At 44.2% G+C, this 12,080-nt stretch overlaps 1 protein-coding gene across 1 annotated transcript in view; it reads left to right on the plus strand.

Annotated features, from left to right (window-relative positions):
• LOC133349475 (dynein axonemal heavy chain 12-like) overlaps positions 1-11,880 on the plus strand; it is a 32,745-nt gene extending 20,865 nt beyond the window's left edge. Inside the window, 2 exon segments of the mRNA XM_061562961.1 lie at positions 1,578-1,731; positions 10,242-11,880. Of these exon segments, the coding sequence (XP_061418945.1) occupies positions 1,578-1,731; positions 10,242-10,414 (327 nt within the window). The 3' untranslated portion in view covers positions 10,415-11,880.
• Positions 11,881-12,080: the final 200 nt, after the last annotated feature.

Below are 12,080 nucleotides of genomic sequence, written 5' to 3' on the forward strand. Positions count from 1 at the left end.
TTTGAGTCCCTGGCTCCCGTCTGAAATTAAACTATCTGCTCATGGGCTGTTCGTTCGATTGTCTCAAGACAATCATTGATGACTCCAAATAAAATCCATCATTGTTTGGATTCCACTCAGTTCAGATCGATACAAGCTGACAATACCGAACACAGAATACAGCTCGAAATGCTCAGGGGGTGTGGAATTGTGAAATAAATATATTTATGGTTAAGTTACGAGGCACGTTTGTCACACTGTTAAATATTAAGGTGCACGTACCATTTCTGACTACAATGCTGTCGAATAAGCATGTATTGTCGCGTAGATTCGTCGTTTAAATTAAATTCACGCAACAGATCATGAGTGTAGAATTCGACTACGTATGATATAAGAAAATAATTTGCTCAGGTAACAATTAGGCTAAAAAAGTAGACAAAGACGACCAATCTTTTCCAAAATGAGACCAAAACAACGGTCTCTTGCGATGAGTTATACGTTAGGTCATGAGGCAGAAACATTTTTAAAATAGAAAAAAAATCACAACAATCATCTATTCCCTACGTGTATGGTTAACACACAAGTTACTAATAACGAAAACATATCTATTGCCTAGCGTTAAAATTACCCTGCTTGCAAATTCAAAAAAACTACAATCCCTCACCCAGCTTCACCCTTGCCCTCAAGGTTTAGGAAAGCCAGGGAGGGGATCAGCAATCACTGCTTGAGCGTCGGTGGCACGGGCAACCATCCCCATTTCGCGTTCTAATTAAAACGAAAGCACACACATGTCATGGTGTGATTTTGAATATGCATGCGTGCGTGTACACAGCAGTGTTAGTCGGGAGCGGTAGTGCAGCGATCATCGCGCTGCGCTACAAACCCGGTGACCCGAGTTCGATTCTCACTCATGGTCAACACCAGTGACGATTATCTGAACTGGTCCTGGGCCCTCCACTAGGTTGACTCAGCCTCAAATGAGTACCCGGTGCGGTGTGAAAATATCGCCACTGGGGAGACAAAGGCGGCCGGGCGTGGTGTTGGCCACCCACCCCCTCGTGTGCTCTGCTGGCCTTCATAGGTGCTCGCCAACAGCACTTGCCCCAGCAGTCTGCCAAGGCTGCATGAGGGATCTTTATCTTTGTTTGCAGCAGTGTTAACTTAGTCCACATCTTTTATTTTCGTTTGTAGTCTTAGTCTAGTCAATGACAACCTGCGGAATTCTCGTCGAGTCTTGGAAATATTTCCTTTCGTCATTCTCTAGTCGACCTGAGCAGCCAAACATTTAGACCACTCTTAGTTTTCAAATATTGGTGTAAGGGGTGTACAATTTAGTTATTAGGTCAGCCTATCAATGACCTCTGTGAGTATAATCATTTACCCTTTTTGGTCTTCCTCGGTGCACTGCAGTCTCTAATACCCTTACGATATTGTTTAATTCTGTGCGCCTGTCACAGGCAGGCATGCTTTGAGTTGCGTGGGGTAGTCATGTCCATCATCACGCTCGACGATTTTCATCCGCCCGACTGCAATAAAACAAGAGGCAAACACCGCATCTCGCCAGTGTCCCCGTCCTTGATTTGATCCCCGGCGCGCAGATGTGCGAGATGCTGACGCTGTCCTGGGTGGAGCACCTGGCCGGCAGGGTGGTGCGAGTGCTGCTCGACTACGTGGACTTCGTGCCGATTTGCGTGAAACTCAGGGCCGTTCTGCGCAAGCACCCGGAGTGGGAGCAGATCTCCAACATCCTCGGTGAGGTCACTCGGCATCAAGGCCGTAATTATAATATATATTGGGGGGGGGACACAATATTGGAGGGGGACACCCCCCCCCCCCCAATATTCAAATATGCTCAAAATGTCCCCCCCCCCCAATATATTGCTATAAAATTGATTTCTGTTTATATGATTGTGGTTATGGTTGCACTTTATTAATCCCGAATCTCTGCCATTACATACCATGAAACGAGAAAAGATAAAAAAAAACAGAGCAATGTAATACAATACACTATTAGACATTATTGTAAAAAATATATTAAAAGTCCATCCTATGTGTTAGTGAATTTTTTTAATATTTTAGGCAGGAAATTAGTTTTCAAATTTAGATTTTTTTTCTGGGGGGTAAACCCCCAGACCCCCTGGAAGATTTGGTCCCCCCCCCCCCCTCAATGTTGACTCCATGACTAAGGCCTTGCTCGGCATCCACCACCGCCGGCCCCACCCCAGAAATGGCAGTTCAATAGATGGCACCACGTGCGTGTCGCCGCCGTGCTCTGTTATCGATCGTGCAAGTCGGTGAAGACATCAATTGCAACCAATCTCAATCCAAAAATGGATGAAGGGCTCTCCACTCCATGTCGGTAATGGGGATTTTTCACCATACTTAACAACGTTGAGTTGATGACAGTAGGGGAGGCTTTGATATCACTCACCACTGACGTTAACCGTGGCCACGTTCATAGTGCGGCGTGCTAACCACTTTACCGCTGCTCCACACCATGAGTGATTATTATGATTATGTAATTTTTATCATTTCTAATTTAGTCGTTATTATGGGCGATTACATGGCCCAGCAGTAGTGCGTTTATGAATTGTTATAGAGGTTCGCGGTTCACATCACGCAGCCTTCGTGAACAATACTGTCGAGTGTATTAACCATCAAATACCCATACTATGATTTGAAGTGGACGTTAAAGATCCCGTGATGTTATTTGCAAGAGTAGGCCTTTGTGTGCCAGCATCATGGTTCAGATTTGCCAAATTAAAAAATTACCCGCAAATTACTAAATGGAAAATAAAGTCACAGCAATCATCGCCCCTCATGCAAAAAAAACTTGGCATGATACTCCTGAAAAGGAGTTGTAAGACTCGGTGCAATTAACAAGCGCAATAAATACATGACTGTCCTCAAGGATCTGAGAGAAAGTGTTGCTTGGCTCGTTGTTATGGCCAGACAGACGCCATTGAGTGGCTATGGGCCAATATTTGATGGGTTGAATTGGGTTTAATGATAAAAGCTGTCACATGAAAGTAATGAAAATAAAAAAGACACTTATTTTTCTTCTTGGTTCTTTCGGTAAAGTCACGTAGAAGGGAAGTAATAAAATAATAAAAATAAAACATAATAAAACAATTCTCACGACGTTTCGGCCACAACGCAAGCAGCCGTCCTCAGGTGAAAACCAGGTCCGTCGAGGCGACAGAGTCTGAATGAAACAGCACACGGGCTTAGAGCATATATATAAGCTGGGCGCATTGACAAAGGAATTTGCATATCACCAGGAATTTAGCATATTTATGGGAAATGCAGGAATGTAATTAGTACTGCATATGCATGTGCATTATGCAGGATTAACAGCATCAAAGGGAGCTGCAGTTACTGCTGCTGCAGCAGTTGCTGCTGCTGCTGCAGTTTCTGCTGCTGCTGCAGTTGCTGCTGCTGCAGTTGCTGCTGCTGCTGCACTTGCTGCTGCTGCTGCACTTGCTGCTGCTGCTGCACTTGCTGCTGCTGCTGCAGTTGCTGCCTTATCCATTTTAATATAACACTATGTATTATTCTACCCACCCTAATGTGTATCATACTGCTATATGTTTACTGTACAATTACGACACCATACATTACTCTGCACACTGCACCATGCCAGTGAGTGGAACGCGGTCTGAAAGTCACCGTTAACGTGAACACAATCAGTTAAGATCCGAAATGGTTTATTACGTCCTTCCAATGATTGCTAAGCCAGAATCCATCTTCTCGGTTGAAATTGTCTCTGTGTTTGTATATGTGGATCGCCTCATGAACGAATCTCTCATGATAGCCAGATGGCTTGCAGAGAACCTCTGTCTTGGAGAAGTCAATGTCATGTGAGCCCACTGAATTGTAACAGTGATCTGCCACGGCTGAGGTGTTTGTCCTACCGTGTTTCAGGTCTGCCTTATGTTCACGGATGCGGTCCGAGACATGTCGTTTGGTTTCTCCAATGTAACTGCTACCACAGAGGCAACTTAGTTTGTAGACGCCAGGGTACTGTATGTCTGGAACCACATCTTTTACAGACGGGACCAGATCACGGATTTTATGTACTGTGTTGAATCGGACCTGGATCTTGTGTTTAATCAGGATTTTGGAGATCTTTTTTGTGACCCCAGCAATGTAGGGTAAGGTGATGATCTTGAAAGGCTCCTCAACAGGATCCTTCTTGATGGTTGGAGTGATGGCTTTGCGGATTGTGTAGTCGGAGTAACCATTAGCCTTAAGAGCTTGGCGTACGTGTTTGAGTTCACTGGAAATGTGTTCATGGTCGGAGATGCATTGGGCTCTATGATATAGAGTCTTGATGAGGGAATTCTTCTGGGATGGATGGTGGTGGGAATCCGGTTTTAGATAAGCATCCGTGTGGGTGGCTTTCCTGTAGACAGAGTGGCTCATTGAACCATCAGGTCTCCTTTTGATTAGGACATCCAAAAAGGGTAGCTTGCCATCATTTTCGACTTCCATGGTGAATCTGATGGCTGGGTGTATGGAATTGATGTGGTCGAGAAATTGGTCTAGAGCAGGCCGGCCATGTGGCCAGATGACAAAAGTGTCGTCTACGTACCTCTTCCATAAGGTCGGGCGTAGAGTGGCAGTCTGGATGGCGTCCGTCTCAAATTTCTCCATGAAGATGTTGGCTACAACCGGAGATAGGGGGGAGCCCATTGGGGTGCCCTCAATTTGCTTGTAGAAGGTTCCATTCCAGGTGAAGTATGTATTGGTTAAGCAGTGTCTCACCAGGGGGGGTACCCCAGCATTCAGTCCTTGATGAACCAAGTCTTCAATGATTGCGATGGTGTCAGGCACAGGCACCTTGGTGAACAAGGAAACCACATCAAAACTGACAAGCAGGTCGTCTGGGGACAGGGCAATCCCCTTGATTGTCGATACCAGGTCAGTAGAGTTTAGTACTGCAGAGGTGGTTTTTCCAGTGAAAGGCCGTAGGATTTCGGACAAAAAACGAGCCAGTTTGTAAGTGGGGGAGTTGATAGTAGAGACAATGGGACGAAGAGGTGTATCTTCTTTATGTATCTTTGGCAAGCCGTACAATCTTGGTGGCCTGGCTGCAGAAGGTTTCAACGAGAACTGTTTGGTCTGATCAATTAATGCGGTTGAAGCAGAAATGATGTTGTTGGTTTTGGAGACGAGGCTGTTGGTGGGGTCTCTTTTTATTTTTGTATAGCTGCCATCGTTGAGTAGTTCTTGAATTTTGTTGTTGTATTCTATTTTGTCCATGATGACAGTGGCATTGCCTTTGTCGGCTGAGAGGATGACAATGTCATCCCTCTTTTTTAATTGAGCTAATTCAAAACGCTCATCTTTGCTAATGTTGCTAGCTGGCATCTTAGCGTTTTTGAGGGTTACAGAGATTTCAGATCTTGCTACGTCTGCAGCGATGTGACTCAAGCCCTTGAGAGCTACATCTACTCGAGCAATTATATCATTAACTGGTATGTGTCTAGGTGTGACTGCAAAGTTTAGTCCTTTAGCTAAAACGGATTTCAAACCTTCAGAAATAGGACTGTTACTGCGATTAATTACGACTTTGTTAACATCTAGCTTTTCAATGTGTGGGTCCGGTTTCTTGTTTGAGAGGCGGTTGAATTTGGAAATCAAGTTGTCCTTACATTTAGTCGACATAGCGGCAGCTGAAGAGGCAGTCATTTTTTCCACATGTTCCCAATCCGATGTGGACATTGTTACACTCAAAGATAAGTGTGATTTGTAGAGTGTCTTGTCTAACTGATCTAGTTCGGTGCGCGTAAGTCTGATTTTCTCTGAGATAAGAGCTAAACTAGTTCTAGACAGAATTCGTTTCGCATTAGAAGAAGTTACAGCAGCAGATGTTAGTGTAAATGCGTTTGGTATTACCTTAGAGTCGCGGCATCTCTTCAGAAAGGTGAGAGACTCGATTAGCTGAGCCTTCTTATCCCGGAGCTTGTTGAAGGATCTCAAAGTTATGTGGAAACCCTCCCCGTAGAGGCGGTTAAATTTCGATTTAAAGCTTTCGTGACTGCAGGGATTCATCTTCTTGGTTCTTTCGGTAAAGTCACGTAGAAGGGAAGTAATAAAATAATAAAAATAAAACATAATAAAACAATTCTCACGACGTTTCGGCCACAATGCAAGCAGCCGTCCTCAGGTGAAAACCAGGTCCGTCGAGGCGACAGAGTCTGAATGAAACAGCACACGGGCTTAGAGCATATATATAAGCTGGGCGCATTGACAAAGGAATTTGCATATCAACAGGAATTTAGCATATTTATGGGAAATGCAGGAATGTAATTAGTACTGCATATGCATGTGCATTATGCAGGATTAACAGCATCAAAGGGAGCTGCAGTTACTGCTGCTGCAGCAGTTGCTGCTGCTGCAGCAGTTGCTGCTGCTGCTGCAGTTTCTGCTGCTGCTGCAGTTGCTGCTGCTGCAGTTGCTGCTGCTGCAGTTGCTGCTGCTGCTGCACTTGCTGCTGCTGCTGCACTTGCTGCTGCTGCTGCAGTTGTTGCCTTATCCATTTTAATATAACACTATGTATTATTCTACCCACCCTAATGTGTATCATACTGCTATATGTTTACTGTACAATTACGACACCATACATTACTCTGCACACTGCACCATGCCAGTGAGTGGAACGCGGTCTGAAAGTCACCGTTAACGTGAACACAATCAGTTAAGATCCGAAATGGTTTATTACGTCCTTCCAATGATTGCTAAGCCAGAATCCATCTTCTCGGTTGAAATTGTCTCTGTGTTTGTATATGTGGATCGCCTCATGAACGAATCTCTCATGATAGCCAGATGGCTTGCAGAGAACCTCTGTCTTGGAGAAGTCAATGTCATGTGAGCCCACTGAATTGTAACAGTGATCTGCCACGGCTGAGGTGTTTGTCCTACCGTGTTTCAGGTCTGCCTTATGTTCACGGATGCGGTCCGAGACATGTTGTTTGGTTTCTCCAATGTAACTGCTACCACAGAGGCAACTTAGTTTGTAGACGCCAGGGTACTGTATGTCTGGAACCACATCTTTTACAGACGGGACCAGATCACGGATTTTATGTACTGTGTTGAATCGGACCTGGATCTTGTGTTTAATCAGGATTTTGGAGATCTTTTTTGTGACCCCAGCAATGTAGGGTAAGGTGATGGTCTTGAAAGGCTCCTCAACAGGATCCTTCTTGATGGTTGGAGTGATGGCTTTGCGGATTGTGTAGTCGGAGTAACCATTAGCCTTAAGAGCTTGGCGTACGTGTTTGAGTTCACTGGAAATGTGTTCATGGTCGGAGATGCATTGGGCTCTATGATATAGAGTCTTGATGAGGGAATTCTTCTGGGATGGATGGTGGTGGGAATCCGGTTTTAGATAAGCATCCGTGTGGGTGGCTTTCCTGTAGACAGAGTGGCTCATTGAACCATCAGGTCTCCTTTTGATTAGGACATCCAAAAAGGGTAGCTTGCCATCATTTTCGACTTCCATGGTGAATCTGATGGCTGGGTGTGGAGAAATTTGAGACGGACGCCATCCAGACTGCCACTCTACGCCCGACCTTATGGAAGAGGTACGTAGACGACACTTTTGTCATCTGGCCACATGGCCGGCCTGCTCTAGACCAATTTCTCGACCACATCAATTCCATACACCCACCCATCAGATTCACCATGGAAGTCGAAAATGATGGCAAGCTACCCTTTTTGGATGTCCTAATCAAAAGGAGACCTGATGGTTCAATGAGCCACTCTGTCTACAGGAAAGCCACCCACACGGATGCTTATCTAAAACCGGATTCCCACCACCATCCATCCCAGAAGAATTCCCTCATCAAGACTCTATATCATAGAGCCCAATGCATCTCCGACCATGAACACATTTCCAGTGAACTCAAACACGTACGCCAAGCTCTTAAGGCTAATGGTTACTCCGACTACACAATCCGCAAAGCCATCACTCCAACCATCAAGAAGGATCCTGTTGAGGAGCCTTTCAAGATCATCACCTTACCCTACATTGCTGGGGTCACAAAAAAGATCTCCAAAATCCTGATTAAACACAAGATCCAGGTCCGATTCAACACAGTACATAAAATCCGTGATCTGGTCCCGTCTGTAAAAGATGTGGTTCCAGACATACAGTACCCTGGCGTCTACAAACTAAGTTGCCTCTGTGGTAGCAGTTACATTGGAGAAACCAAACGACATGTCTCGGACCGCATCCGTGAACATAAGGCAGACCTGAAACACGGTAGGACAAACACCTCAGCCGTGGCAGATCACTGTTACAATTCAGTGGGCTCACATGACATTGACTTCTCCAAGACAGAGGTTCTCTGCAAGCCATCTGGCTATCATGAGAGATTCGTTCATGAGGCGATCCACATATACAAACACAGAGACAATTTCAACCGAGAAGATGGATTCTGGCTTAGCAATCATTGGAAGGACGTAATAAACCATTTCGGATCTTAACTGATTGTGTTCACGTTAACGGTGACTTTCAGACCGCGTTCCACTCACTGGCATGGTGCAGTGTGCAGAGTAATGTATGGTGTCGTAATTGTACAGTAAACATATAGCAGTATGATACACATTAGGGTGGGTAGAATAATACATAGTGTTATATTAAAATGGATAAGGCAGCAACTGCAGCAGCAGCAGCAAGTGCAGCAGCAGCAGCAAGTGCAGCAGCAGCAGCAAGTGCAGCAGCAGCAGCAACTGCAGCAGCAGCAACTGCAGCAGCAGCAGAAACTGCAGCAGCAGCAGCAACTGCTGCAGCAGCAGTAACTGCAGCTCCCTTTGATGCTGTTAATCCTGCATAATGCACATGCATATGCAGTACTAATTACATTCCTGCATTTCCCATAAATATGCTAAATTCCTGTTGATATGCAAATTCCTTTGTCAATGCGCCCAGCTTATATATATGCTCTAAGCCCGTGTGCTGTTTCATTCAGACTCTGTCGCCTCGACGGACCTGGTTTTCACCTGAGGACGGCTGCTTGCGTTGTGGCCGAAACGTCGTGAGAATTGTTTTATTATGTTTTATTTTTATTATTTTATTACTTCCCTTCTACGTGACTTTACCGAAAGAACCAAGAAGATGAATCCCTGCAGTCACGAAAGCTTTAAATCGAAATTTAAGACACTTATTAATGCATGTCCACTTGTTTGAGCGACACTTGCATCGATTTAAAACTGCTATTAGTATGATGTATTTCCACAATTCATAGTTAGGGATATCGCTAGCATTGCGGTTGCGGTTGTACCTTTTCGGTAATCTTTTAGCACATTTGTCTGATTAGCACGGTTGGCCTACGTATGGTGCAAAAGAAGTTCAACATGCAGTCCATACATAACACTGGTCAACACACTTTTTCTGGCATAAGGTATTCCAAGGGTTTTACTGTAAATTTGGGGTGCTGATTCCAAATCTGGCATCAGTGTTTGTTTATCACATCAGGTTTTTGAGATATCAAATATTGCATTTTCAATAAAAACTGCAGAAGAAAAATATTTTAAAAATGTGGATATCTACATAAAATGATATTCCAAACACACTATCCTAAAAATACAGCACCATATTTTAACACTAAAGCAGTCACTGACTCGCAACAACTTGCAATCATAAGTGACAGAGTTAATTTCGGGTAAAATCAATGAAAATGGGGTATGCCGGTAGCATAAAATGAAATGTGATAGAGCAAATCTGAGATCAGATTTGGAATCAGCACCCTGAAATTAGTCTTAAACAGCTGCAAAAGTCCAGGCCAGAAAAAAATAAATTTGTTGACCAGTGTAATCTAACCGCCACGCAGGATCGCCGATCCTTTTTTTATTTTTAAATCCTTTATATTAAGTTCGCTTGCTTGCTTGCTTGCATGCTTGCTTGCTTACCACTGTGAAAATCTTTCGGTCGTTTTTAACACTTCCCGTGATCCAATCGAGCTGACATTTTCCACACAGATTCGTTGTGCGTGACAATTAATTTTCGTGAGAAAAAAAATTCCAAAATTTTACACTGTTTAGGGAATTTTTTTAAAATATTTAATTACCAATTGCTTAATGCTGGCAGACAATCATCTGACCCATAGGTGGCAGCCATCTCAAGCCAGAGGACGAGAGGACTCTATCTGCCACGCATATAAAGGATTTAGAGTGAAAAACTTTGTTTTTTACGGGTTAATTTTTTTTCCCCATTGCAATAACATCTGCTGGCGATGCTCGTGCGGACGTTGCAGAAAACGCGCGGCCCCTCAAGCACCTGTGCCGACTCGTGATCCGCAAGAGGATGGGCTCTCTGCGCCTGCGCTCGCCCGCCTTCCTGGAGCGCACGTTCCTGCCGCGGAGCCTCCGGGAATACCTCCTCTACATGGAGCACGGCCAGAGCATCGAACAAGGCCTGAGCATTTAGCCTCGCCCACCTTGGCGGCACGACACCGACTAGTACTCTGGACTAGGTTCTCGGAACCCAGGGAACATGGGTTGTTGTGACTTAGGGTTTGCTACCTTGAGGTGCACGACAAACAAGACACCATCGTAAGAAGAATGTCTCATAATACCGCAAGAGGGGAGAACGATGTATACTTGCATTTTCTATAGTGGGGAAATCAGCTACTGTATTGCCTTGTATCGTGGTCTTGCATTGCAACAACCAACGATTAATTTGCACGGTTTTCTACGTACGGTGCAAAAGAAATTCAACATACATACTTACACCATCGGGACCTCCTTTGCCAGGAGAAAAATATGATAATTGTTTTTTTACCCTTTTATCTGGCAACTGCGGTCGGAATGCAAACAAAAAACAGACAGTGCATACATTATCAGAGTTGTGATTTTTGTTTGTATTCCGACCGCAGGTATGGTGGTCAATGCAAACAGGACTCCTTGTTAAAAAAAAAGGTGTCAGTTTTGTTGCCAGATAAAAGGGTAAAAAAACAATTATCAATTTTTTGCTGCTGGCAAAGGAGGTTCCAATGGTGTAAATGCTTACTCCGAGCTCTCATACTCTGATGGTGCATTGTCTTTGAGTTGTGCGCCTTTTGGCGTCATCTGGTCCAAAACCATGTGAGACTAGGCTCTAAGAAAAGCTGTCTCGGGTGTGGACCAATCAATTTCAAGGACAGTGCATACATTATCAGAGTTTTGTTTTTTGTTTGCATTCCGACCGCAGGTATTGTGGCCAATGCAAACACGACTCCTTGTAAACAAGGTGTCAGTTTTATTGCCAGATAAAAGGGTAAAAAACCAATTATCATACATACTTACAATTCATCTAGCTCGTGGATACGAGCTGATTCCTCACTCGATCTCGGTGATGGATGTCTTGTCTGACATGTTGCTTCCTCCATCGTGATTCCTAACCACTGGCCATCATCTCTTCGAGTAACATGGCCTGTCCAATCTCCCTTCTTTATATTCAGTATGATGTCTCTAATTAACACGTATCCCCCCATCCAGTTCCTCTTTTTGTCTGTCAGTGTCGTTCCAAGCATGCTCCTCTCCATGCTTCTGTGCACAATTTTTAGCATCTGTTAAATGTTGTAATCGTCCGTGTATCTGAACCATGTATCATAGCAGGTAGAATGGAGTGATTCCAAACTTTCTGTTTTAGGTACGTGGGTGGGTTACTTTTCATTGTTACCCAGGACACCCTGGACAGCCTTGCAAACAAGATGTTTCATATCTAGGGATTATCCAGATGAAATTTTTTAATTGAAAAATACATTTTACTTTTCAAAAACCACTCTATCCTACTCTCATTAGGTGATAGGTTTGGTATTGTCGACTTCTGTCATCAATAAAAATTGTTCCTTTCACAACACTCCTTTCATCACACAGGTCTCCCTTGGAAATAAACGCTTTGCCTCAACAGCCTCCCACTTGGTTTTAAATGCAGTTTTACTTTTACTGTTAATAAACACGCTTTAAGGCTGACACTAGGTGATGGCAAAGGTGAGCGTCTGTCATTATGATTAACAACCACCCACACACCTCCCGACATGGCATTTTGCAGGAACACTAAAATATAACATCCCGAACCCACTGGAGGCCGAGTAAAGGTCGCCACATGCCCA

This window comes from Lethenteron reissneri, chromosome 30 (genome assembly GCF_015708825.2).
Source record: "Lethenteron reissneri isolate LAM-NWPU_2019-01 chromosome 30, ASM1570882v1, whole genome shotgun sequence".
Lineage (NCBI taxonomy): Eukaryota > Metazoa > Chordata > Hyperoartia > Petromyzontiformes > Petromyzontidae > Lethenteron > Lethenteron reissneri.